The 25,462-nt window shown below is 52.9% G+C and overlaps 8 protein-coding genes across 8 annotated transcripts; 3 read left to right on the forward strand and 5 right to left on the reverse strand.

Annotated features, from left to right (window-relative positions):
• Nucleotides 1–1,907: 1,907 nt before the first annotated feature.
• Nucleotides 1,908–2,153, reverse strand: BDZ83DRAFT_605117 (uncharacterized protein). Its single transcript, XM_060507318.1, has one exon. It carries the CDS (start codon nucleotides 2,140–2,142, stop codon nucleotides 1,975–1,977), a length of 168 nt encoding a protein of 55 aa, XP_060369505.1. The 5' UTR covers nucleotides 2,143–2,153; the 3' UTR covers nucleotides 1,908–1,974.
• Nucleotides 2,146–3,105, forward strand: BDZ83DRAFT_32425 (uncharacterized protein). The gene has a single exon (XM_060502388.1). It carries the CDS (start codon nucleotides 2,225–2,227, stop codon nucleotides 2,972–2,974), a length of 750 nt encoding a protein of 249 aa, XP_060369506.1. The 5' UTR covers nucleotides 2,146–2,224; the 3' UTR covers nucleotides 2,975–3,105.
• BDZ83DRAFT_32428 (uncharacterized protein) lies at nucleotides 3,018–3,563 on the forward strand. The gene has a single exon (XM_060502389.1). The coding sequence runs from the start codon at nucleotides 3,103–3,105 to the stop codon at nucleotides 3,445–3,447; it is 345 nt and encodes a 114-aa protein (XP_060369507.1). The 5' UTR covers nucleotides 3,018–3,102; the 3' UTR covers nucleotides 3,448–3,563.
• Nucleotides 3,564–9,864: 6,301 nt separating this feature from the next.
• BDZ83DRAFT_32532 (uncharacterized protein) lies at nucleotides 9,865–10,310 on the reverse strand. The gene has a single exon (XM_060502390.1). It carries the CDS (start codon nucleotides 10,223–10,225, stop codon nucleotides 9,989–9,991), a length of 237 nt encoding a protein of 78 aa, XP_060369508.1. The 5' UTR covers nucleotides 10,226–10,310; the 3' UTR covers nucleotides 9,865–9,988.
• A 2,178-nt stretch (nucleotides 10,311–12,488) lies between these two features.
• BDZ83DRAFT_605156 (uncharacterized protein) lies at nucleotides 12,489–14,639 on the reverse strand. Its single transcript, XM_060507319.1, has one exon. The coding sequence runs from the start codon at nucleotides 14,202–14,204 to the stop codon at nucleotides 12,969–12,971; it is 1,236 nt and encodes a 411-aa protein (XP_060369509.1). The 5' UTR covers nucleotides 14,205–14,639; the 3' UTR covers nucleotides 12,489–12,968.
• Nucleotides 14,640–18,815: 4,176 nt separating this feature from the next.
• On the reverse strand, nucleotides 18,816–19,776 carry BDZ83DRAFT_568284 (uncharacterized protein; the record flags this gene model as incomplete). The annotated part of the gene is made up of 2 exons (XM_060504048.1): nucleotides 18,816–19,685; nucleotides 19,744–19,776. 2 exons carry the CDS (start codon nucleotides 19,774–19,776, stop codon nucleotides 18,816–18,818), a joined length of 903 nt encoding a protein of 300 aa, XP_060369510.1.
• A 561-nt stretch (nucleotides 19,777–20,337) lies between these two features.
• Nucleotides 20,338–22,827, forward strand: BDZ83DRAFT_690873 (uncharacterized protein; the record flags this gene model as incomplete). Its single annotated transcript, XM_060511309.1, has 5 exons — nucleotides 20,338–20,527; nucleotides 20,595–20,719; nucleotides 20,775–22,226; nucleotides 22,281–22,554; nucleotides 22,627–22,827. Exons 1-5 carry the CDS (start codon nucleotides 20,453–20,455, stop codon nucleotides 22,825–22,827), a joined length of 2,127 nt encoding a protein of 708 aa, XP_060369511.1. The 5' UTR covers nucleotides 20,338–20,452.
• BDZ83DRAFT_605166 (lysophosphoplipase A) lies at nucleotides 22,822–25,242 on the reverse strand. The gene is made up of 3 exons (XM_060507320.1): nucleotides 24,968–25,242; nucleotides 24,588–24,910; nucleotides 22,822–24,511 (listed from the first exon to the last, which is right to left on the reverse strand). The coding sequence occupies exons 1-3, from the start codon at nucleotides 25,109–25,111 to the stop codon at nucleotides 22,885–22,887; spliced, it is 2,094 nt and encodes a 697-aa protein (XP_060369512.1). The 5' UTR covers nucleotides 25,112–25,242; the 3' UTR covers nucleotides 22,822–22,884.
• Nucleotides 25,243–25,462: the final 220 nt, after the last annotated feature.

Consider the following 25,462-nt stretch of genomic DNA (forward strand, 5'->3'; position numbering starts at 1 on the left):
GGCGATGCGTCGTCGTAAGCGGGTATTGAGAGCATCGGAGGTGGGCGAAAGACGTGCTTGTCGTTGGAAAGCCAAAAGACGTGGCCATGATGGGTGAGATTCTGTGGACAAGACTGGAATTAGTCCTGTGGGTGGAGAACTGAGGGCGGCCGCGGAACGAGATCGGAGACTCGTGAAGCGGAATCTTGACGTCTGCAAGTCAGTGAGCCCGGACTGGAGACAAGGCGGAGCGGAGAGCCTCGACCGTGTCGCTGAAAAGAAACGGGAAAGATAGAGAAAGGGCGGAGAGCACCGAACACGACCAGTTCAAGTTGAGCTCGGCCTTTTAGCAGGGCCTAGAAAAGTGGCTCTGAACAGGGTCAGACTGAGAAGCGACAAGCGGCCGAGGTTTCAAGATAGCTCGATGTATGTATTATTCGTGTCTGTGTTCCGTACCTGTGCTATTTCGTAGTGTACCAGTAGTCAACTTCGTCTTGTATGTAGGTTTTGCTGGCGGCCGAGGCTCTTGGGGATTTTCAGTGCTGACACCAAATATTGGGTGCTTGTCGATCATATTGACAGGCGTAGAATGCAGTGTGACGCTCTGTGACGATGGTTGAGAATGCATCGGTCCCCTCGACAACAATCAAAAGGGTCAAGTGAAGCAGCGGTGGCCGGGTATTGACGCAATAGACATTACGTGAATGGAGGGAGGGGTTGAAGAAAGCAAGGCTTACGTAGTCCCATGCATGGCATCATGTGGAAATTAGAGGAAGAAGATGCCCGCAGCCAGCAGACAGCTCCATTAGCAATGGGCAATGTTGAAAGGGAAGGACGAGGAGAAGCGGCCGACGGTAGAAGATTGAAGTCAAAATGGAAGGCGGTTCCAACGTCGCGGATGAGCCGCTAGGACCCAGCGGGCCAAATGTGACTCTTTCCGTCATTGTCATTGGCAATGCGGTGGGAGTGGATGAGAGGTGGATTTGGGAAGCGTGACATGGAAGTCATGTGATGCTAACCGTGACAAGCCACGATCCAGGGCAAGAGCAGTGGTGTTTGCAGAATGAGGTACTCCGTACCTCAAACCCCAATACCTTCTCTGGGCGCGGGATGGAAGGACGGGAGTGAGGGTGAGACATTTCGTTCTTTCTGGAAACTGAAGTTGGAGATGGGGCATTACGGCATGAGGCGGGCGAGTCGAGCTACCTCAGGTAAGAAGGCGCCGGGAGACATTCTAGAGCCTCTTCCTTCCAGATTAGTGACTTTTTAGACTAACCAGGAGAAGATGTCTTGGAGTAAATGAAAGTTGCTCCAAATATCCAGACTTACCCAATTGGTATTCGTACCTTAGCATAAGCTACGCCCTTGCTTGCCTCCATCCCGTTCTTCAGGCGCTTGCCCGTACTCCGCAAGGTACTTCGTACCGCATGAGCCAAAACGTGGGTGGCACCAAGGGGGGGGGGGTCTCGGTCGACGGTCAAAGCTGATGTGCGCTGCGTTCGCCTTGCCTTGTCATACCCAAGATTGTTGTATGTGGGAATGGGTGTGCAAGCCTCGAGCCTCGAACTTCCGGCTTCCTTCGGTTTTCAAGAATCCACGTATTTTGTAATTGGGATAGACATATCGAAGTCTGTGACCGGTCTGGAAAGTGTGGTGCTGCGTTGGCAATCGGTCTGGGAAGGCATCGATCAAACAAGACTCGCTACCGTACCTACCTCAAGGAAGGTTGCCGAAGAAAGGCAGTCATCTGGGCTCCCTTTGTTGTCTCCCTGCGCCTGCCATTTTCAATCCGGGCAGCATGCAGCTTTCAACTTTGGGATGCCCACCAGCATCACTGCACCAGACCAGCCTAAAGGTTGTGTGGGTTTTTACCTGCCAGGCCTGTCAGGGAAGGAAGCTTTGACGTTGAGTTTCCCGTCCTTGCCCAAGTAGGCGCTTTGCAGAAGGTGGAACTTGACCTCACCCTACCTAAGGTAAGCAAGCTAACGCCTAAGGCTATTTCCCAACTGCAGTCCGGGTTCTGCAACATCCACACCAATCACTCCAGCCCGGCATTCCTACACCAAAGCCTGAAGCCCGAAGCCTGAGTCCAACGTGACCGTTGGCAACGAACAAGGCAGCAGCGTCCACGGTCGACGTTCGCTTCGGCACCTTCAACTCCATACCAAACGCCGTCATCTTGGCGACCCTAGCTTCGAGGCCGCTTACTACTACCTTCCATCCCACGCTTTACCCACATGTGTCGATGCCTTGTCGCTCTTTACATTTACAGGAAGAGAAAAGAAGACAACAACTCATGTTCGGGGTAACAGTGGCGTCTGCTCCGGCGGCTCGTTTTCTCTTGTCTCTATCCGCCTCTGGCGCGCTTTTCTTCACTCTGCTCCATTACGGCGTTTCCGTACCGCACGCTACTCCGTACTCCATACTCTATACTCAAGCGGCCTTCATCCACACCTTCTCCGTTTTCCAGAAGCTCCGCGTTACATGGTGGACTGACTTTGACATGGTCCATAGTCTGCTGTATATGGTTCACGGTAGGGTTAATCACCCTGGCTTCAAACGGCGGCCCAGACCCCGGCTCGCCAACTCGGAAAGACAACCTATTTGTTTACGCCAGGGCCTGGAAGCCGTTTCTGTAAGCCATGACAGCTGTTTCGCAATGTATTATTGCCCCGTTTCTCGCAGCACTATCTCGGGATTCCTCCCTCGTCGGTCCGTCCAGGCTACTGGCCCGAAGAGCCTTGTCAGGGACAAGCAGAGAACGCCCAACGCAATAAAGCCTACTCCTTGTCGTCGTCAACGGCTATCATCCCTTGGTCGAGTTCGGCCAAATTTGGATCATGCGGCTCACAATCACATACGTACCTTGTCGCATTGTACCTACGAACGTACGGTCCGTCATCCGTCTGTCTCCGTCCAGTCTTCAACCCACTTCATGGCTCGGACAGCGTTGACGTCTGCGTTGTACGGAAAGGACCCTCGGAACAACACCTAGCTTTTCGCTGATGCTCCTCTCTCAATGCAACACGATATGACGTTTTTTCCGATATTCTGCTCCTGAGTGCCCGGCGTTTGAATATCGCCACTCATTCCACATCATATCGTCACGGATGCCTGCGTAAAATGCGGCTAATGCAGAACTTGCTGGCGTTCGGCATCATCCTAGTTTCCTTCTTGTGGGTTTGCTACACTGGCAACGCCCCAACGGCCCAATCCAACCCATCGTTCAAGCTAAAGCCTCGTCCGCCTTGCGCTTTCAAAGAACATTCGATAAAAGATTTGGATGCCCCCAGGCCGGCTTCCCATTGGGGGCACATAAGGATTTTCCCCGCCATGGGTGCTTCTGGGCAGTGGATGCAGGTAGTCTGGTCTCAGTGGGTACAAGCGAAGGTGGGAGAAGAAGAGAAGGAGAGCAAAAGAGATCTGCCACGCAATGCATGGTCGACCCAGTCAATGGCCACGAGCTGATCCCCTGCAAAGGTCCTGCAGGTTTGCCTCGATGTGGACAAGACTCAACTGCCATATTTGCAACCTCTTTCCTTGCCCTTAACTTGAGGATATTAAGTACCACCTTATGATACGCGCGCAGCATCTCGGGAAACAAGAATTGTTCGCTTGGCCACGACAATGTCTGCTCGAGAAGATAGGCATTGCAAAGGCACATGCAGCATCGATGCGCTTGTCGGTCGCTTAATCGGTGTGGTTAAGTCCTCTCTTTTTGCCCGACTATCCGTACGAAGGATGCTGCTTTCGTTGCATCAGAACGCTCTTTTTTTTTTTTCTCCCGGCAGGACACCAGAAACTGCAATGATTTTCTGGGGCGTTCCCCCACACATAGCCAAACCCAACCCACCCACCCTGTCTGAGAGAATCCCGAGCCGCACGGAGAGATTCGTGGCGCAAAGACACAACGAGCAACCGGATCGAAAAGGATCTTCGCCTCTGGCCGCTTGGCTGCAAATGTACCGCTCTAGGCTGGAGATAATCTGCCCATGCAACAAACAGTCTATCTTCACCAAGGAAGATTTCGACCTAGGCCGCACCATAACCATAACAGCCCATGCAGCCTAGACTCAAGTCCGGAAACCTACGCCGTTGCATTGGCACTCGTGCAGGCAAGCCTCTTTCGCTCTCCAAAGAGACCTGGACCTTGAAAGTGTTCGTGATGAAGTCATGGGTTCTCCTGAGCTCGGCCCTGTCGACGATTCTGCCACCATGCATGCCCGCAAAAGACTTTTAGTCTTGGTGCTCCAGACAGGACGGTGCATCCGGAGGCCCGGTCGTACTGTATCCGATCCACTGCCGACCCCAGAGTGGTCTTTACGGATACCTAGTACATAGCTTCGTGCATGGTATCGTCAACAGAACGAGCCAATCGGACGACCAACTCGGGGGCCGGAGCTGGACGCCCTGCCGTCTCCCTACCTGAGAGAGCATTTGCTGTTATTCTTGGTTCATGTCATACCCTGCGCAGGTTGATTGCTCTCCTTTTCCGCCAGCAGATGTCAACGGCATGGGACGCATTGGCTTTGAGTCGTGGTTGTTACATGTCAGAACTCTGGGCCCTGCGCCACGGAACCTTGTGGCCGGATCAGGTTCCCTCTGAAGTCAAACAGAAACATTTCCTCAGGCCCCACCCTCCCAAGGATGACCAAATTTAGCCTGCCGGAGGAGATCCCGGGACCACAGAGGCTCAACCTGTCAGGCGCAGGGGCCTTGACTTTACATGGCAAGGGATGCCACGCACAGGGACAGTCCCAAGCTCCCAGAGCACGGTAGCCGAGCCACATGGAGGTGGAAGATTTGTCGGCTTGCAGCTTGAGATGTAGATCGATATCGAATTTGTCCATACAAGGCAGCTGGGAATGGGGGAACCAGATCAATTACTTTGAACGGAACAGTCCGACAACCTGGCTGCCGGACGTGTTCGGAGAAGTACGCGGCAGTTTTGCTCGGATCAGATTTGAATGCAACCAAGACGAAAGGAGCACAGCCAGGCAATATAACGACCTCAAGCTCGGATTCCCATGAGACGACTCAGGATCAGCCAGCGTGGTCTACAGCAATACAACTATCCTTGTCGCGAATGGGGAAAAGGGCGGAAGAGACAAAATACTCCCGTGGAAGCGGTAATGATGTGCCACGAGGCATTGTGCAACACGAAGAAAAGGCCCATACATCATGATCAAGTCACAACCAAAAGGTATCATTTTAACGGGTCCTGTCTGTCAAATCCCTTGCTGCTGCTCCGCACGACGGCCGTTGGCCATTAACGGTGGCGAGGCACGGCAAGGTATGCAAGAAGGGGCGATGGTATTCGGCCGTCTGTTGCACTAGCAAGCATCATTATGGTTTGTCGTCATTGCGGACAAGACCTCACTGCGTACCCAAGGGGCATGGTACGCATGGCAGATGGACAACTAGGAATGCGGAAGCCCTTGTTCTACCTTAGCTTTAGGCGATACAAGACATGACATGCGACCATGGGTGGGTAGCGCCCGTTCTGTCTTTCTCGGACAAAGTACTGAAGGAGTACCTTGGTCTATCACCGGGCCCCAAGTGCAGACGAAAAGAAACGGGCCGGGCCATGATGACAGGAGACGTCTTTACATGACATCCATGTAAAGACGTCGTGCTCCCGGCTTGAACAAACGAGATGGGAAAAGTGGTAGGGCCGAGAAAGCGGCATCGTTGGGTCGGTTAACCGTCAGCAGGTAGGTACCTGTCAAGGACAGACAGGGCACCATAGATGTGATGAGTCTGTCTCGGTGCTGTAACGATACCACGTCCGGCCACATAGCTCAGCTAACTCTGAAGGTTCAACCTATTCCAGATCCATGCCATGGTAAGGTACAATTGGGGAGGAATGACAGCGGTACCTTGTGGTACCACGCAGGGCACCACAAGTCGAGCTTCTCCAACCTAGCGCAGGCGCCTCTAAAGTCTGAACTGCAAGGCATATCCCGTCAGCGGCTGCGTGAGCATCGGAAATCGGGACTCATGGAGGATGTTTCCAGAGCTGCATCCGTACCTTATTCGTCTCATACTGCTGTCATACTGGATTATGATCGGGCTCTAATGTCGAAAAAGAAAGAGTATGCTACCTTACGACTGGTACGGATTAGCTTCCCGCCGGGATGCCTTACGTCCTTGTCCCGTCACAGAATCACGGCAATGTCAACTAGAGGTTCCAGAGGCACCGGCCACAGTCAGCCAAAGTCTGGTAGCCCTACCAGTACCGCGTTGTGCATCCTTCCATACCGGTACGGACAGACGACAACACGGACCAGGAGTGGAAACGGGGGACAGGGCAATCCAATGTCCAGTCCGACGCTCCCGCTGTGAACCTTGGGACGGGCTGGGTCCGGGCGAACAGGGACGGCCAGCAACAAACAGCACCTCAGAATTCTGCCGAAGAACGGGATATGCGGTAATACCAATGCTTAGAGTTTATACAAGCTGCGATTGTCGAGAAATACCTGGCTCTCTGTTGCATTGCAATCAGACGATTTTCCGTCCGTGAGACCATGGTCCATCCATATAAGGGTTGCTTGAGGACCACCGGCCGGAGGTTGTCGAGAGCAGAAAAAAAACCAAAGGGCTCTATTACTCCGTGCCTACCCCAAGCTCAAGCTCAAGCTCAAGCTAAGCTACCTACTGGATTGGCTCTCTGCCACTTTTATCTTTACTTTTATTTTTTATCGTCATTACACCTCACACCCGCTTGGTAGTCACCTCACTCCACCTTCATCTCAGTCGACTTTTTTTTTCCCTCATCTCGCTGCTCGACCAGTCACACAGCATTAGCCAACAGCACTTGCCTTGGGCTTCCATTGCCATTGCCGACTTTGCCTGGCTTGCATTGGCTGTTTGGGAGAAGAAGAAACCACCAAGCTTTGCTGTCAAAGCACACCTACATCATCACACCCGGCACTGGCCTTTCTCTGCCGTACCATAGCAGCACCTACCTACCACGAGGTAGGTACCTGACCATACGACACTAAGCTACCTTATCTCACCTTTGTACTCAACCCCAAGGTACCTACCAACCTACCAACCTCACCCTGACCAAAGGTAGCTTGTTTGCCTCGGTTTTTGCGAGCTCCTAAAGTTTGTGAGTTTTTTCCTATCCTCTATTTCCCACTCTTCTCATGCAAGCGCAAATCGCACCAATTCCCTTGCTCCTTCCATATGCTTCATTCCTTCCTCCTTTTTCCTGACCATGTCGGCGCGACTTCCTTACTCGACATTCCTTGACATTATATGGCCCCTTCCCTGCTGCCGTTCTTTCCTGCCCAAAACCCTCGGACCATCCCGTACCTTCCTTGACACTTCGGCGTGGGGCACATCATTCTGACCCTCACCCTCGCGCTCACCCTCACCCGGCCTCACCTTCCCTGGAAGTTCTTTCTACCTTGGGCGGCCTACCTTAATACCTGACCTTACGGATACGGATACCTCGCTCACCTTGAGATTCACTTTGCAACTGCACTTGCCTCGCGGTAGTTGCACTTGCACTTGCACCCGCACTTTCTTCATTCGCGCCCTTATCCTTACCCATCACATCCATGCCATCAATAGCACCCACTACCGACCGGCAAACCTTCTTTCACCTTTTTCTTAAACAAGAACCACATCCTCCTGTGTTCTTGAATTCCTCTTGAATTCTTAATGTTTCCGACCTCTTTCTTTCTCCCTTCCCACGCTCCACCCGCTTCGTTGAGCATCCTCTCCAAACACTCCAAGTTGACTCAGTTCTTCAACTCAGACACCTTGATTTAACATCCACCCCCTTGCTCGTCAACATCACATCAACGTTTGGCCTCTCTCTCATGTGAGTTCCGACTACCCGCCTGCAAGTCTTCACATCATGTTTAAGACTGCAGCATCACCTACTGGAATAATCACAAATATGTCTATTCCAATGCTAATTCAATTCCACAGATATAAGAGAGAAAAGAAGAAGGAAAGACGTTTTCTTTATACCAGGAAAAGCTTGACCATCGTTCTGCCACCGAACCGTTAGGCTCCTCCCAAAGGACCAAAATCAAAAGCTTTTAGCGAACATCACTTTCGATCTTCAGGGCCAACCAACTACTGCGACAGCAGCACCAGCACCGAAAACCACACGGCTCAGGACCATCGCGCGCACAACGCACAGGGCTTCCAGCACGTCCGGATCCTTCCAGACACAACCTTAAGACGCCGAGCTTCCCAGGCCTTCCAGCTGCTTTCGATTCAAGATGGCCGTCGCGGGCCCCTGCGCCCACTCGTTCAAAATGATCAAGTCGGACAGCACTTTGATCCAATGGACCTGCAACCTCTGCCATTCTGGACCCCACTGGAGTATCTTCGAGTGCCGGTATTGCAAGCTACACACCTGCCGGCCCTGCACTCAAAGCGCCTGAGATGCAGCGTTTGTCGGCACCGTTACTGAGCACCCCAGACGACACCGACTGCGGAAAAGATGGTGCTCAAGGTGAGGGGACGCAAGATGGAGGCATGCCGGCAACGTGGGTGTTTGGCATTGGATGCACTCGAGGTATGTTCACAAAGACACACTGCTGCTCACCTCGAGCAAGTCACCTCGTTCGAAATCGGGCTACATGTTGGTTGCTTCTGATGACGCAAACTCCCTTCCGTCACCACCCAGACACAAATGTCTCGCCCTATCCAATCCCCGATCTCATTGCCCTCTCTTGTTTCATTACCTACGAGGTTTCCAGATGGAAATACCCGTCGGTGGACAATGCGGCACGGCAGTTGCAAACTGTGTCATCTTGCAATTGATGGATGTCACCTACTAACACAAGCCTAGGGCCCCTTTTGAGACCTTCAAACGCTGCAGGACTATATTGGTTCATTCCCACAGCGATGCACCACCAAACACGCAATACCAGGCGCATGAGCTTGAGAAATGCCCTGGCGATCGATGGCAGTCAGGATTTTTTCGGATCGGACAACATCGGATACCTCTTCGCGGGGTTCTCCCCCTTTGATCCCTTCACTTTTGGCGGCGGCGGCCGTCGACACGAAAAAAGCCATGCAACTCTTTCCGTTTTCGATTTTTGAGTTTTTTCAATCATTCTGTTTGCAACCCTCCCCGGACGTTTTGAAGGCACGCCGATTACACCACCCAGACAGGACCAGCTCCGCCCCCCTGCCGTCGCGGCAGGGTCCTCGGTCTTTACTCTGGTTTAGCTCAGTGGTGCCGAATTTCGGTGCTGCATGGCGCACGTGGGACCCTCTGGCTCAGGCACCTCTGCAGCTGGCTGCAGCTTAACGGCCCCGGCGGGGAGCGCATCCCGTCCACAGGGGGGTCACGCCCTAGCGCCTGTGTCAACAGCTGAGCCCCTGTACGATGATGCCCTCGAGTTTCCGTACCTGGCTGAAGACGGGAATGATGCGACGGCACCTTTCCCGGTCACAATCTGGAACCATCAGGCACTGAGCCTAAACCGGCAGGGAGAAATCATCTATCCACAGCTCGTTCGCTCGCCGATGCTCCGGCCGGTTAGCTTCTTGATTCGACCGCAAGAAGACGCACCCATCGCCCGTTCTCCATTTCATTTCACTTTTGATCAATACGTAACGGAGTTTTTCGGCCGCGCAATGCCCAATACCCCTATTCTACGACAAACAACGACCTGGTTATTTCCTTTCTTTATTCCTTTGGGCAAAACCGCCAAAGTTGGCAGGGCAGGAGCAAGTGAGGCGAGGGGGCGAGCGAGGGAGCGCGACAAATGTTGGGAGTGGTACTAGCGAGAGGGAACGGTTTCTTTCTCTAACAATAGATTTCGGGTCTTTTGGGAATGGTTCACGGAGCATGGCAAACAGAAGAAAAAATATGGGCTTAGATCACGTCACAACAGCACGCAAGGCTGATGGACTGGAACGGCGGTTATTTGTCAATTTCGAGTTTTCTTTCTTTTTACCTCCTGACGCAGAATACTTCTATTTCCTCACGCTACGCTCTTGCCTTTTGGTCAGTTCTCATGCTGAGTATTGTTCAAGGAGTCTTTGCATCACATCGAACCCCTTGCGCTTCGGTTTCGCATATGACTTTGATGCTGCCAGGCCAGAACGGTATCGCGTCCGGTTGGTCAAGCAAATCTATAGGTTGCGCTTGTCCGGGTTTGAAGAACCATGGGGCTTCTTCTACTCCTGCCATGACGCAGGAAAGACCAAGAAGGTGCCAAGCACTAATACAATAGAACCAAAACCCGAATGTATTTCTAGCCATCATATCATGGCTGCTGCGTCCGCCCTTGTGTCATTCAGAATCTGGCATGTCATGTCACCTGTGACTCTGTGAGTCTGGGGGACGTTGGACACCCTTCGGTATGTGCGCGGGATACCTTTTGGGTTTGAAAGCGACGTACGTCGTTCGGATGCCGATGGAGCGCTCACTCGGTGTCACCTATGGTCCGAGGATGCCGGTCGCCGGTGAAGAACCGTATGGTGCGATACGTGTGTAACCATCCCGTCTCGCCTCGTCTCGCCTCGTCTCGCCTCGAATCTTTTGGCTTTTCTCCAACGGGAAGAAGTCGGTGAAGAAAAGTTTGGCGGCAACGGGGAAGAGGATGGATTGGCAGATGTGATATGATCCAGGTCTTGGATTCAAGGCTTGTTAGTTTTTTTATACTCATGTTGCACAAAATGTAGATCCGGGGTTTTTGTGGTTGTACAAGATGATGTTGGTTGGGTTGAGCATGGCGCGACCTCGGCATGGCATACATACATGCGTATACATACACATGGCATGGCATAGTACTGACAACTTGTACGACTACATCTGACAGGAAGGACCGGCCGGTTGCCTGCATGACATATTTCTCCGAGTTGTTCCTCGGTCAAGTCTGTCAGTCATTTGGTTGGTTCCAACTTGTCTCTTGTTTTTCTCCATCTCTTTCGTTTTTTCAAAGTAAGATTCGTAGCTGGCCAAGGTTTGCGCGAAGCTTTGCGGTGAAATGAAGACTTACAAGATGAGCAGTTCTGCAGTTGCGTGATAAGGCAGAGTGAGAGTAAGAGTAAGGGTAAGAGTGGTTGGTGGACGTTTAGACTAAGGTGGACTAGACTAGACTACGGAGTAAGCGTTGGCTGATTTACACCGACGAATTCGACGACGGGTGTGTGATGGGATTGGGCGAGTATTGTGATGGGTGGCTCGTGATTATGATTGGTCAAGGAACATGTAAGTAGGCGCTTTCCGTGACGACGTATGATGGTGTAGTAAGAAAGGTAAATGAGGCTCTGGTGTGGAATGGATGGGTTCGTGGGCTAGACGTGTCGATCATTCTCGGTGAAGATTAGTATTGTTGCTATGCCCCTTTGTCTTTTCTAAGCCTGGTGTATATTCTCACCAACGCTGCCCCAGGCCTTTGGAGTACCGAGATGCAATAAGAACAAGGAATGACGAGATCGTGATGAATCTTGAGAGGAAATAAAAGGTAGATACCCAACCCAAGGTTTAGCTAGAACGAGCAGAAAGGGAACCATGAAATTGATCGACTCGAATTGGCTTCAACGGGCATGGGGATGGGGTACGGATAGATACCTTACCTGCAGTACATCACACAACAATCGCTGCGAAGATCGGGGGAATTATCTTACCTACCTATCCCCCTTCTCAGGCTTTGCCCTTCCCGCCCAGTCCCAGCGCCCCCCCCCCCCCTCCTCTTTTTCTTTCTGCCCTTTCAAAGATTATGTACTTTCCAATTCGTAAACGGTTGAGGATTTTCCCATCGCGCCGGCGCCCGCGGTACACATCATTTTCAAAACGGGGGAACCGGGGAACAAGGGGGCCAGGTTACGCGCGGGGCTGGCTGGACCGTTGTTGCCCGCCTTGCCGGCCGGCAGAGCGTGGGATAGATGGGACAGTACTCCCGTATTATTGGAAGAGTTTGCTCTGGTTCGCGGGAAGCCTCGCCGAATCTCTCGATGTTTCTCTGTTCAAGTACGCGCAGTATGGCATGGTATGTTATGTTTATCCGCTGTGTCAGTTCCAGCGAGATGCACCGCCCGCATTCCCACACCATCATTTTCCCCTTTTTAGTTTATTAATCAATCTGGGCATCTGGGGTATCGCGCACCCTGGTGGGTATAAATTTGTGTGTTCCCCGCTTTAGTTTTTCCAAGTCACCTAAGTACTTAACGCCGAAAGGCGAGTGGCGCTTTTTTCTCGGGTTACACAGAGGTTACGGGCATATGAAACTTGGAATTGGGATGGTGTCATTGGCGACTCCAGCCCATGAGAGAGGGAGAGAGTGTAGAGATACTCCGTAGATGACTTATCTCCCGGTAAGCTCAAGGAGGGGGGTTTGAGGTCCCATTGCATGTGTTAATGGCGGTGAGGCTCTTATCTCGATCCTCATCTCGATCCTCAAAAGGGCTCTCTAGGCAATGGGGGAGCCACAGTGTTTTCTAGTTGCGTTATCGTTTTCGTGAGATCAGGAGATGATGACACGGGTGTTTTCACGATGCAGAGGGGGGTTTCGGGATTCGAAAAGGTGGGTTTATGCGGGAAAAGGCGTGATGCGCGCGGCGCGAGGGGTTCAGATAGGGAACACGGCATTCTGCCCTTGTTTTCTTACATTCTGCTTCTACTTCCCAACTCTGCCCCCGCCCGTCCACCTGGTATGATGCGAGAACCTCACACGTGATAGTCCCCCACTCGTGTGCCCGGTATCCTTCTTCTAGTTCGTGGTGCAGCCAACGGTGCGGCCAACAACTTGACTCCATCTAGAATGCTACCTGTTTTCCGTGGTGTTTTTTCTTTTCCTTCTCTTCCCCCTTTTTGGACATGTGGAAATCGTGAGGAATGACATGTGTTATGGCCGTCTTATGAAGAAAGTTACCTATTCTAGTCTAGAGCAGGAAAAGTGGAAAACAAAAGAATGGCTGCCCAAGTGGGGAGGGGAGAATGATGTGGATGGGGAGTGGGCTGCAACCACCAACATCAGGAAATCTGATCTGCGGATATGGACCCTTTATGCAACAGCCACGGTCTTCTTTGCGGCGGGAGCCGGTATGTCCCAGTCAAAGACTGTCCTCTCGGCGTTGCGTCGGGTGACGACGACTTGGTCGCCCACGCGGACTTGAACAGTTTCATCCCCGGCCAAGGACCCGTCTCCCACGGGAGGGACCTCGAGAAAGGCGTACCGGCCAAAGACGGGTGCGTATTTGTGACCCGGGTCGACGCGGCGGTCCTTCATCAGTGTGTTGAGAAGCTTCCCCTCGGGTCCGGGAGCTGCACGGCCGAGGGCGTAATCGACGTTAAGAGAGGTGCAGCGACCGCAGTTGGCCGTCAGGAGGAGCTTGGCGTCGGAGGAGGCAGGGAGGGACAGCTCCGCCCAAAAGTCCTCGGCGAAGGGTGCCTCGGAGGAATCTTCTACGACAATGTTGGGGCGCATCTTGGGCATGATGGTGGATGAGGCATCCGGGTTCTGAAAGGAGGTCAGGGATGGGTAAGATAGGGAGGAATCTGACGTGATGAGGTAAGGGGCGCAGTCGGTGAAGGTGAGCCAGGCTTGTTCTTCGTCTTCAGACTTGGATAGAGACGAGAGGGAGGGGAGATACGATGTGATCGATGAGAATAGAGAGGACGATTGCTGTTGTTGCTGCTTGGAGGACGACCCTGGGGCGAGGGTGCCGAGGACACGGCGACGTCCGGAGCCGATGTGGACTAGGATTGTGGGGAAGCCGAAGCAAGCGGAGAAGAAGGCGTCGTATGGCTCCCCCATGCGGATTGCCTCGGCGGGACTTCCATGAAGGTCGACGGAGATGGGCTCCAGAGACGATGTATCCGGGACGAGAGGCACCGAAAGGGTCGTATCCTGGAGGATATGGTGATCGATGAGGGGCGGGGTCGGAATGTTGTACTTTACCAGGATCTCTTTGCCGCCGTCATTGTTGGGAGAGCCGACGATCTCCTGGGAGAAGAGAGCGCACTGCGGAAAGGTGGAGAGTTGCATCTTGCGGATGGTCGAGTCCGGGTTTTCTTTGAACAGCATATAGGTCCTGTCGTGGAGGATGCCTTGCGGTGTGAGGGTTGCCTCGGTGATTTGGATTGGGCGGAGAGCCTTAATGGGGTAAACGTTGAGTGCCTTGATCTCCATTTTAGGAATAGATGACCGTGTGACGCTACGATGTATGAATATGGCGGTGATGAATGGACTCAATTGCAGTTGGACGTGATGGTTTTCTCCCTCTCTTTCGATTTGCATGGGATTAAGTCGGTGTGACGTCGTGAAGGGGTGAAGTTGATTTGGAGTTGGTTGAGAGTTTGAGCAGATCGCACGTCAGTCGAAGCTTTTTTGGGGTAAGAGGAAGGGGAAAAGGTTAATCTGATTATTCAGGTCTAGCTACGCACAAACGGAGCAAGGATGATCCTTCCCAAGGGAGGAAACAACACGTGGAAGCGCAGGAAAGGGAGGGCTGATGGGAGAATGCACCCACGTCACGTATCCGTAGAGTAGGAAGCCGCAACGGCCGATATCGTAGCAGTCTGGCAAAAGGTTAACTTGCCTGGGGTCATGAATGGTAAGCAGAAAAAAGTAAAGAAAAAAGAAGGGGCATATTCTGCCCGGGGAGAAATTTCGGTAAAAAGAAAAATACGCGATATCTGATTTGGGCTGGGCATTCTTTCTCTTTTCGGTCACTTGTTTTTTGGGGAATTGGTTTGCGCAGTGTTTCGTTTCGAGGTGGTTGCTTACGGATATTGATGCCGCCGGGGATAACGTCGGACGTTCCGAAAACGGTTGGATGAGATAAGCGTGATAGGCAAGATAGCGGGGACAGGAGACTGTTGACGGAGCCAGCGCCGGAGCCTCCGGGCATCGGGACTGCACCCGAAGGTTCTTCATGCCGAAGAGGGTTCCCGACTGCGGAAGGGCTGAGGGCTGCGGTGAGAGTGCAATGCATTAACTCCCGTTTCTTCGGTCGCAGATAGTAGCCCTACTCAGATTCGTGAGGTCGCGTGATAAAGGGGCATCTTTGATAAGATAGGACAATTATTCTAATGGCGAGACGCGACAGGCTTGTTGACGATACAGGGGAGCTTGAGAAATGAGGAAAGGCAGCCCGAATAGGCGGGAGCAGAGTGTGATTAGGCATGGACACAGCGGGATTCTGCCCGCTCCATCTCAATTAGGGATGTGATGGCAGGTTCCATGAGTAAAGTGCAGGGTAGAACTTATTCCCAACAGGTGCGATGCTCCTGCAAGCTGCAAGGCCGATGATGCAGGTCAGGCGGGATTATGGCTCGGAAGGGGTAAAGACGACAAAATCAACCACTGAGCCCCGAGTGGGTCCCCCGCTTGTTCCGCACCATCGCATCCGGCGGTCGCTTACCGTTTGGCGTGTCCCGAGATCCACCGGACCCGAAGCACGGGGATGACTACGGGGCTCTTCCGAGAATGGCAACCGGGGCGTCACTCATTGGCTAAGCTTCTCAAGGCTTAGTCTGGGCACGGCGGGCGTGGTGGTCGTGGTGTGTCGCTGCCCAAAGCTGGATACCACGTTAATTGTTTCCGAATTCCGCGGAATAAGTGAAGCTCATTCTCGCTGCCCAAAACTCCACCGACATTTGATAGGTTCGCGTCACTTTTCTCCCTTTCATTTACAAAATTATTAGCATCATAATCCCTAACTCTTTGCCTCCTGACTAGTGAAAAGATTACCCAGAATGGCAACAGAATGACACGACTCATGTTTTCTCAAACGGCCATGAAATTTCCCGCGGGCACGCTAAACTGGGGACCCAGCTACTAGCTTAGCTCCGGGGGAGCTTCCTCTGCCACGCCTTGCTTTTCTTCAACTTTGCTCGCATGGGGGATCGCCGACCATGAGCTGCAAGAAAGAAAAGGGGTGCCACCAAAACGCCCGTTAGCGGGGGCTGTCAAACTTGCTTCTGAACTTGTTCTAGGCCTTTTCTTGACATTGAATGGCGGGCCGGCCGCCCCTCCCCTTCCTCCCCCCTCGGATGGATACCCAGCAAAAAAGGAAGAAAGAGAAAAGAAAGGAACGGGCGCTCGATTGTCCGTGATGTGGGCGATATGATGCAGCCATGCATGATTGGCCCTTTCTTGCAATGGCGCCCCGGCCGGCATGGACATGTTTAGATGGGATTTCGAGAAACCCCATTTGCCTCGGTGTCGCCTCGGCGCCTCGGCGACATCAGCGAGATGGGGGACGAGGAAAGATGGTGAAGCGAGGCGGGGATATCAACGCCGCAACGGGGAGGAGGAAAGGCTTCCCGGAGACCACAGTACACCACTACATGCATTTGCTCGCGTGCTAGTGCGTGAGAACACTTATCCGGAGCCAACGGCGCACTGCCGATGATAACCATCGCCATGCTGCGTAGATCTGGGTTCATCAACGTTCATCGATCAACGTTCATCGGTCAAGGGATTGTTGTTGATCGTGGTTATCTGTCCAACTTTTTCGGGCAATACTTACACACGGAGTGGGAGCAGTTACGGGAGCCGAAAGTCGATGACGCCAACAACAGCAACATCGGTCAGCGGACCGGTCCGAAAGAGGGACGCCTCCGTGAATCGATGCTCAAACGGCAAGGCAGAACTTCCTTGGCACTGGATGATGCTGCAAGCGTGATTGGGTTGTTGGACAGTTTTGTCCTTCTTCCAGGAGCACTGGCATACCCGACGGCTTGATCTTATGATCAACGCGATAATTATCGGCTTCATCCTCGATGATTTAGGCAGATGAAGCTGGGGAAAAGGGGGGAGGGACAGAAGCAACCCCCGTGGACAGAGCTTGCGAAGCTGCATTCACGGTCCACAGCAACAGCTTCAACAAGAAGGAAGTACTCGTACTTTCTCTTATAGTATGCTTAGATTGATCCCCACGAGGACCCTGAGATATAGTTCCCTACGATCAGATATTTGGCTGCCCGCCAGTAACTTCCCAAATACCCATCTGCGGGCCAGATGCTCCGCCCTGTGCAAATTCCAACGAGGCCAGCTACTTTGTCACAGCGGACCAAAGGGCTTCTCGGCTGCCTCCCTCTCTCTTGTCCGATCGGCCGATAGATTGACAACTGACATGGAGCCTTCTGGGACCCGTCTGTTGTTGCTGTGGTCTCGATAGCCGTTTTGTGTGGCGAATTGGCCCTGGGGATTAATCGTATTCACCTTGGGGCTTCAGATAGATCATAGTCCAAAAACGCTAAGGGCACACTGGCATATACGAAAACTCTCACAGTAAACCGGCGTATAAGAAGACGGTTAGATACCATGAAACTCAGACCGACTCAATATGATGGCCTGATGTCTTGGAATTTGATCATAGCAGCTTCAGCATGGCAGTACAAAGATGGCTAAGATATGGTACGGAGTACTACTGCGAACCCAACCCCCTTTCCCCAAACATAACCTCACTCTTCCATGCAGTTCAGCTATCCCATGGCTGACAAGGGCCCTTGTCCAGCGGCAGCCAGCGGAATGATTTCAGAGACCATTCCAGGCTTCCAGCCAACGTGATCATTCAAGGTACTGGCACGACAACCCCCCCCCCCCTACAAGAAGCCGTTTTGACTGCCCAGTGCTCTCACACCATCCCTACATCCCCACAACAAAAAAACCCCTCCTTTCCCTTCCTCCCCTGGGTCTCATGTTGCGATGCTCAGCGACAATCAGCTGGGCCTGTCTGCCGGGCATCCCGGGCTGGCTGCAGCATCGAAAGGGGTGCCGCCCCTTGCCAAGATTCGCGCGCTTGTGGAGTGTGGACACTGGAAAGAGCGCCATCCTGCGGGAAGTTGGAACACTGCATAATATTTGGGGCTGCCCGGGGGATGTGTTGCCAAGAATCGACGGCGCGGGCTTGGAAGCAATCCTGGATGTGATGATGTGAAATGAGGGCGCCTGCAAAGAAGAGGGAAGCGAGTGATGTCAGATGTCAAACCTGGTCCATCTCATCCTTATCATCTAGAACACTATGCTGTTTTTGCACATTTGGATGGAACAGGCTTTTGATTGTCACTGCAGCATCCGATTCGCATTTCATGTTGGAGTGGTGTTCTAGATCAAATTGGCCCCGGGGTACATGCGGGCGCACCTGTGACATGTAGATACTCTGATGTTTGTATACTGGATGTATCTTTCTTTCGCGATGGAGTAGATGTCGTTGCAATGCATGGGTTATCAATGTGGTCCACCGCCCATGGCAATGTGAGTCGTAGCCTCTAAGAGTTATTTCCTTTCCAGGGTTGCATTACGTCGTGTTTAATGTGAATTTTGCCACGGGGTGCTGTAGTTTTCAAATGCACTAGGTGAATAGACGTAAAAATGGAAAGTTGTAGCTGACTAGAATATCTAGCAATGTCACACGGATGATTGTGGCGTGATTGATGTGATGTATTTGCTTCTTCATTACTTTGATAGGCCCATTGCCATTACTAGGCTTTTAGACTAATTGCGATGGTTTCGAGGCGTCAAAGTATAATTCTCTATCCGAGTCGATCGTTCGTTCTATATAGGCGATTAGAGTCACTGCATTCCAACGGTCGTTTATGCATGTTCGCTTGACGATCTCGCTCATTCGACATTTCTTGAAGCGTAGCATTGGGTTGCACATAGGAAACCAACCCACATATACTTTCTTCATGCTTGGCAGGCTGTCATATACATGTTTGTTCTTCATATCTCTAGGCACACACAATGACGCCACAGCTGCCTGGACGAAGTCTATTCTTCACTATAAAAGAAGGTTGCACATGAAGTTCGTCCTCTGCTTATCAAAGCCCTGTTACAAGCCAGCCTTACTATCCATTTCCGACATTTCCGACTATGTAGACTGTAGAGTGGCAAAACGGTCTAGGAGCTGTACACCTCCGCGAACTTAGCCTCCAAATCCTTCTCAGTCAGAAGCGAGAGGCCCACAAGCCCATTGTCGAGCTTGTCGTAAGAAGACTTGTATCGGCCGCTAAGTAGGGCAGCCTTGATTAGACCAAGCATGGCGAACTCGTTGGTGGGGTCCCCCTGTGCGGCTTTCAGGTTCTTTTCCAGCTCAACCTCACCGTCAAGCTCGGTCTCCTTCCACTCGGTGCCGGGCGGCGAGTACTTCTTTGCGAGCGCAAGCAGCTGCGCCTGAGAGACCTCGAACTCTTGAATCTTCAAGTTGCGGTTCTTGGTCGCCTCGGGGTTCCTCAGAGCGCCGGCGACTGCCTTGCCGATACCGGCGAGACTGGTACTGGCAAAGCGGGCGTGGCCCCCGTTTGTCACGGCCGCCGTCTTGTTCGCGTAGTCAAAGGCGATGGGGAACTTGACGATGAGGTCGGTGAAGCCGCCGACGGAGAAGATTGTGTGCTCGATCTCGCCGACCTTCTCCTTGAGGTAGTTCTGGGTGTCCGTGATGGGCTTCATCACGATGGTAAGCTCGGCGGCCGCCTTGGGGTCGGTGGTGAAGGAGCCCCAGTCTGAAGGGATGTAGCGCTTGACGCCGCCCTTGATAGCGCCGTCGATGACAGTTTGCTGGATGAATAGACCGCCCGTGCTGAATGTCGAGACGACGACATCCTGCCCCTTGACGGCCGTGGCGATGGTGTCGACTGAGGAGTAATCGATCGTCTTGAAGTGCACACCCGCAGGGAGGTCTCCTGGAGCAGACTCAGCGCGGCCGAATACCGTGACGTTGAAGCCAGCGTTGGCAAGTTCAGTGGTGATTGCGCTTCCCAGGAGCCCTTTCTGTAGACTTCTTAGTATCTCTGGCGCTCTAACTGACGAGACTGAGATGTGGACTTACGCCAAGGAGAGCGACGTTCTTGAAAGAGCTCATCTTTGTGATAGTCTGGTAAGTTTTCCTAATATGGTATGCTTAGGTGTTTGTTGTCGTTTGTTACTGTTGCATAGTCATCGCTTGGTGTTCGTCGCGAGTCTTCCTCTTATACACAACAACATACCCTCTACTTCAACTTCCCGTCTGTGCGGTTGACATTGAAAGTCCGCCGGCATAACGCGACGACTCCATCATAATTACTCAGGGTCGGGGGATGCCATTCTTCTTCCGATCCGTATGGCATTATTTCGGGACTTTGGATGTCGAAAGTGTACAATCGAGGCAGGGTGAGATGGCGCAATTGTGGAGGAAGCACCTTTGTTCAGAGCTTCAGTCCACTCGGCGGATATAATTATGTCTCCGAATGGATTTGATGATAGTCTCGGACCGCTCTGAACGTTGATTTGCGGAAAGCTGGGGTAAGCTAGTCAAGAAAGACTATAGCGGGGGATACAAAACATCCCAGAAACATCCGCAGTTGTATCCGCCGCCTCTCCCGACTATTACTCAAATGGCGGAAGCTTAATAATATCCGCCCACTTATACATCCCCACGACTACCCACGACAAACTTCCGCATGAAGCACACTGTTCGCCCATCTTTCCAGCGGAATCAAACAGGAGCTCTTCTCTCTGTCCAAAGTACTTCCGTGAGGTGAAGAGAGCGCCTAGCGAACATGACCGGTGTTGCAGAGGCCACCAGCACCGTCGAAAGCAACGCGGAGGAAGTCACTAAGAAGCGGATTTATAGTGTAAGCAACTCCGCATCGCTACCATCCAGCCAGAGTCAGTTTGAAGTTGTCTAATGACCATCCAAAGGCATGCGCCTATTGCAAGTCGCGTAAAAGACGCTGCGATGGAGGAGAACCGGCCTGTGGACTCTGCACCAGGTCGGGCGTACCCTGCGTGTACACTGAGCGCAGGAAGAGAGGCCCGGGGCGGAAGTCAGTGCCAAGTGCGGATGCTTATTTCGTCGACAATTGCTGACGTTTCCTCCAGAAACTTGGCCGTTTCCGAGCCAGAAGGGAAACGGCAGAATGCTGAGGCGCCCAATGTGGCTGAAATTGACAGTCTCGGTGGCCGGTTATCCCCAGAGGATCCAAGAGGGCAATCCCAAGGGCTCGTCGATACTCTGCCTTCTCAGCCTGCCGAACGTCGTATAAAGGTACCGAAAAGTCTGGCGCAGAGAATCCAGAGTCATGCCGCAGAACAACAGCAGCGTAATCCAGCCGATCCTGGGCCCAGCCGGCGCGAAAGGATGCCACCCTATGCTCTCCCTTTCCTCCCCAAAGATCTGTTCGGGCGGACTTCCGTGCTAGAAGGACTTCGCAACGCTCGAAATCAGATTGAGGCAACTGTTGATCGGAGGCCTTTCAGCCGAACCACATTTGCACGTTTTCCGCCCCAAGACTACATTTTGGACTTGGAAGTCACCGTCATGGAGGAAGTGCAACTCTTCTGTCCTGCCATGACGAGGGAGACATTCTTAGGGCATAGTGACAGACAGTACGGGGTTCACGCCGACCAAAATGACTGTGATACTTCGGCCAGGCGTGCGATTGCAAATGCCATGTTCGGGGCCGCCATGCGGTGGAGGACCGCGAACGATTCCTTTGAGCGCTTTGGTGGCTTGAGTTGGGGATACTATAAGAACGCATACGCCATCGTCCCTGAACTCCTTCTTCAGGGGACAAACGTGTTGGCCTGCGAGGCCTTGCTGGCTATAGCCACGTTCTCGTTACAGACGGCTGATGCCCGCACGACAGCTCAGCTGGCTTCTGCGGCGGCCCGAACCGCGCAGATCATCGGGTTGCACAGGAGGGAAACCTATGCCAACCTCGATGCCATTGAGTCGGCGCGACGTACGCGGGTATTTTGGGCAACACATATACTCAACACGGATATGATGGCAAAGTATGGTCTATCTCACCCCTTTGCTCATGACGATGTCACCGTTGAGCTCCCAGCTAAGGATGCGACCGTTTTTGATGGCATCTCACACTCGCCGTGCCTCCTTAATAGCATGGCACAACTGTCAAGGACCCAAGTCACACTCCATGGAAAATTCTCTCCACACAATCTCCAGCTGCAGTCGGGTACGGAACACCACATGATGATGATACTGTCCAATTGTGAGCTGGAAGAGTGGAAGTGCTCGCTCCCGCAAGAATCGAGGCCGGATCCCTCCACCCCATCGACGACGGGAGCGCTGGATATGCACACCGCCCTGTTGCATTTCATCTATTTTAGCACTCTGATTAAGACCAACATAAATCTGGCGCGACTCAAAAATGCGACGAGCGTTCAGCCGTCATCCTCGCTGTACTCGGACTGGGTGAATAGGGGCGCCTTTCCCAGCATAGAGCAGTCACACTCCAAGTGTACGTCGGCGGCTCGGGCAATCATTGATCTTCTACGAGTGATGCCACCTCAACCTTATGTGAATATATGGTCAGTTTCAAAAAATTATTGATTTCCTGTATAGCTTACTAACACTTCTGACAGGGTTCTTCTCGGCTATCCTATCATGGCCAGCTTGATCCTCTTATGGTCAGCACTCGAGGAACCCACAGGATCAGAGGCCCATCTCAATATCAGGGTCATGGGCCAATTTATCCAATTCCTAGCAGGATTGAAGGAAGAAGGATGCGATTTGAACAACGTCCTGGACGGCTGTTCCAAGATCTACAAGATTGCCAAATACGTCGTCCATACGCAGAGAGCCATGAGAGTGACGGCACCCTTGGAGGAAGACAATGATGTCAAGGAACAACTCGAGGTGAGATCGGATCTGACGCGCTCCTTTGATTCTGTTCGAGAGTACGACCTTCATGACTCATGCAACTACTAGGCTCTTCGCTTGAAGCTCTCTGGTGTAACGGACTGGATGCATCTTGCCCAGGGTCTACTGAGCAACATGCCTCTACTATGCACACAGGCAAGAGACATCTTTGCGGATGTACTTGGAATGGAGCAGACACATCCTGACTACGGGCCGTTTGCCCCTGAGCTGCTGATGCCACACAAACACAACGTCTTTTTCAGTTCTTGAAATGACTTATTATCTGTAAAAAAGAAAACACGTAGAAATGATACCCCATAATCCAGCTTATAACAATGCTATCAGAGCAACAAGAGAAGCCACAGTCACAGCAGCCGCCACTCGTGCAAGTTCGGCCGAACTTGATGCGCTAGATGGACTCGCTGTGGCCGAAGCCGAGGGTGTGGATGAGGCACCACCGCCGCCATTGCCTCCGGTCCCGGTGCCACTGCTCCCGCCACTTCCTCCACCGCTAGCACCACCCGTACTTGTCTGGCTGCTCCAGTATGTCTGATTCCACTCCGCAAACGACAGGCTCGAGTTGAGTCTCAGCTTGGGATCGAGATCGTCCGCCGTGATCGTCCGACTAGCAACCTGTCCGTTCCAACAATGGCGGCGGAAGCACTCCTGACACTGCTCCGGAAGTTCGATACCCGCCCTGATCAGACTGCCGCGGATCGTCGCGCAGGCGAGACAGGCAGGCCACGCCGCATCCACAGTACCGTTGCCGTAGGTCGCTAGGTTAAACGCATTGTCGACGGTGAGGTCGAACTCGTTGTCCGTGAAGGAGGACTTGAAGAAGGAAAAGTTGCTGTAGCCGGACCACGGCGAGTTGGGCAGGTAGAGCACCAGCGGCGTAGGCGGCGACGTGGCGGCGTCGCAGCCGAAGAAGGTGGGCTGCTTGGTCAGGTTCTGCGTCACCAGCGTCGCGACGTCGGGGATGCGTGGGAAGGGGATGTTGCCCTGAGCCGCCGACTGCGCCGTGTTGACGAGGTTGGTGCCGTTGATCCAGTTATACTGCGCGTCCGAGGAGGCCTCGTACACGATGACCAGGTCGACCTGGCGCTCGGGGATGATGAGGGGCCGGATGGGGTTCGTTTCTCCGCCGAGGCTGCCGTCGACGAGGAGGAGCTCGTCGACGTCCTGCATGGCGGGGTTGTAGTTCTCAAAGGGGTTCGGGTAGGTGGCCCACAGAGACTCGTTGAATGTCTGGTTGAAGGACTCGGCGGTCTGGTTGACGAGGATCACACGCCCGTCGTCTTCGAACTGAGGGGGAGGCACGATGACGGAGGTGGTTGGCGGACCCGTTTTGAGCGCCCGCTTGGCAAAGATTGGAGTGTCGTACCAGTCATCGATGAACCACGCGTCGAAAGCGTCGGCTGTAGACCCCTGGATGAAGGTGAACTTGTCGAACCCCTGGACGCACTCGCTGCTGTTCTGGGCCGTGCCGTTGGACATGGATGTTCCGAGGTACGTTGTCGGCATGAAGGCCTGGATTCTTCCACCTCGCCAGCTTCCAAACTCAAAGGGCGTCACTTCATAGGAAGTCAGATTGAATCCGTTGGTGTTGTTCCTTCCAGGCCACACGATACCACCGATTGCGGGTGACTGCCCGGGGATGACCTCGGAGAGAGCTATGATGGGCATGGGGGCATCGCCTGAAGAGAAGACGGTTCCAGACTGGGCGAGATCAGAGTAGTTGCCATAAGTACGGTTCTCTGGGAGGTAGGTTGCCCAGAACTGGCCAAAGGCGTCGGCGACGGAGACAGGAAGTCCCGTCTCTGCCTTTGCGCCAACATTTTCAAAGATGTCTGTTAGATATGTGGTGATGTTGCCGTCGGGACCAAGGGTATAATCCACAGTGAAGTTTATTTGCTTTCTTAGGGCACTTATAGAAATGAAATCATTGGCAGCCCTGCGCAAACTGTGAGCATTCCACATTCAATGGAGAGAGAGATGAAGTAAGATAGAGAACAATCGGCAGGACTTACAGTGTGCTCACGGTCAAGGCACCTCCGCCACTTAGACCAGTGATGTATGAGAGAACCTGCGTCAAACCACCCGTGCGAGCAGCGACAGCAGCCGGGTTGCGGGCGTCGAAAGCCTGCCATATACCAAGACCTCCAACACCCGACTGCGTGCCTCCCCCAGAGACGGAGAGGCCAACGACGGGATAATTGGAGGTGTTGAGACGCTGGATGTAGCCTTGGACATCGAATCCAGAAATATTTGCCAGTGTGAGGTAAGAGCTGAGCGCGGGGATAACCTTTTCGCCGCGGCTTACCTTCCAAGATGACTCCGATTGTGAGAGCCCCTGAAGATGAAAAGTCAATAGCTATTCCTAAAGTTCATGGGGTAAACCTCAATTTACCTCTGAAGCGGACCGCACCACCAAGTCTGAGGGACAGCTTGTGTAGACGGGCGCAAAGGGGTCGACGTCTCCTTGTCCCTGGGCAGCGGCGAAGCCGGCCAAGAGGAAGACACCGCTGAGGGATTGGCGGTTCATTACAGTCATGTTGTAAGTATGCTTCCTGGGCTAACAGGATACGAGTTAGATATGGAGGACCCGAAAGCTGGTCAAGCTCTATCGTGATAAAGTAGGCAAAGCTTGTGTTATCTACCAGCTCCCCAGCGCGCGAGATACGAAGTTGTTTCTACGAGACAAAGTTGTTTCCATTTGCGGGGACCGTCTGGTCGTCCCTGTCGATGAAGCCGGGGGTGATGCATCGGAACAAGACGACCACGGCATGGCGCCTCCAAAGTACCTAACCTATACGAGCCAGTGGCTCACTGGTACAACACCACGAACACCTATTGGAATCAGATATTCATATGGACTTGACGGGCTAAAGCTTGTTCGTGTTAA

The sequence above is a fragment of the Colletotrichum acutatum genome, assembly GCF_030867785.1.
Source record: "Colletotrichum acutatum strain CBS 112980 chromosome Unknown BDZ83scaffold_11, whole genome shotgun sequence".
NCBI lineage: Eukaryota > Fungi > Ascomycota > Sordariomycetes > Glomerellales > Glomerellaceae > Colletotrichum > Colletotrichum acutatum.

Excerpts from the sequence above, each read along its gene's own strand:
- BDZ83DRAFT_605117 (XM_060507318.1), bottom strand. The coding sequence starts at position 2,142 with ATGGAGTTGAAGGTGCCGAAGCGAACGTCGACCGTGGACGCTGCTGCC.
- BDZ83DRAFT_32425 (XM_060502388.1), top strand. The coding sequence starts at position 2,225 with ATGCCTTGTCGCTCTTTACATTTACAGGAAGAGAAAAGAAGACAACAA.
- BDZ83DRAFT_32428 (XM_060502389.1), top strand. The coding sequence starts at position 3,103 with ATGCGGCTAATGCAGAACTTGCTGGCGTTCGGCATCATCCTAGTTTCC.
- BDZ83DRAFT_32532 (XM_060502390.1), bottom strand. The coding sequence starts at position 10,225 with ATGATGGCTAGAAATACATTCGGGTTTTGGTTCTATTGTATTAGTGCT.
- BDZ83DRAFT_605156 (XM_060507319.1), bottom strand. The coding sequence starts at position 14,204 with ATGCAAATCGAAAGAGAGGGAGAAAACCATCACGTCCAACTGCAATTG.
- BDZ83DRAFT_605166 (XM_060507320.1), bottom strand. The coding sequence starts at position 25,111 with ATGACTGTAATGAACCGCCAATCCCTCAGCGGTGTCTTCCTCTTGGCC. Across the intron at positions 24,911-24,967 it reads TGGTGCGGTCCGCTTCAGAG|GGGCTCTCACAATCGGAGTC; the intron begins GTAAATTGAGGT and ends TTTCATCTTCAG. Across the intron at positions 24,512-24,587 it reads GCCTTGACCGTGAGCACACT|GGCTGCCAATGATTTCATTT; the intron begins GTAAGTCCTGCC and ends CAGTTTGCGCAG.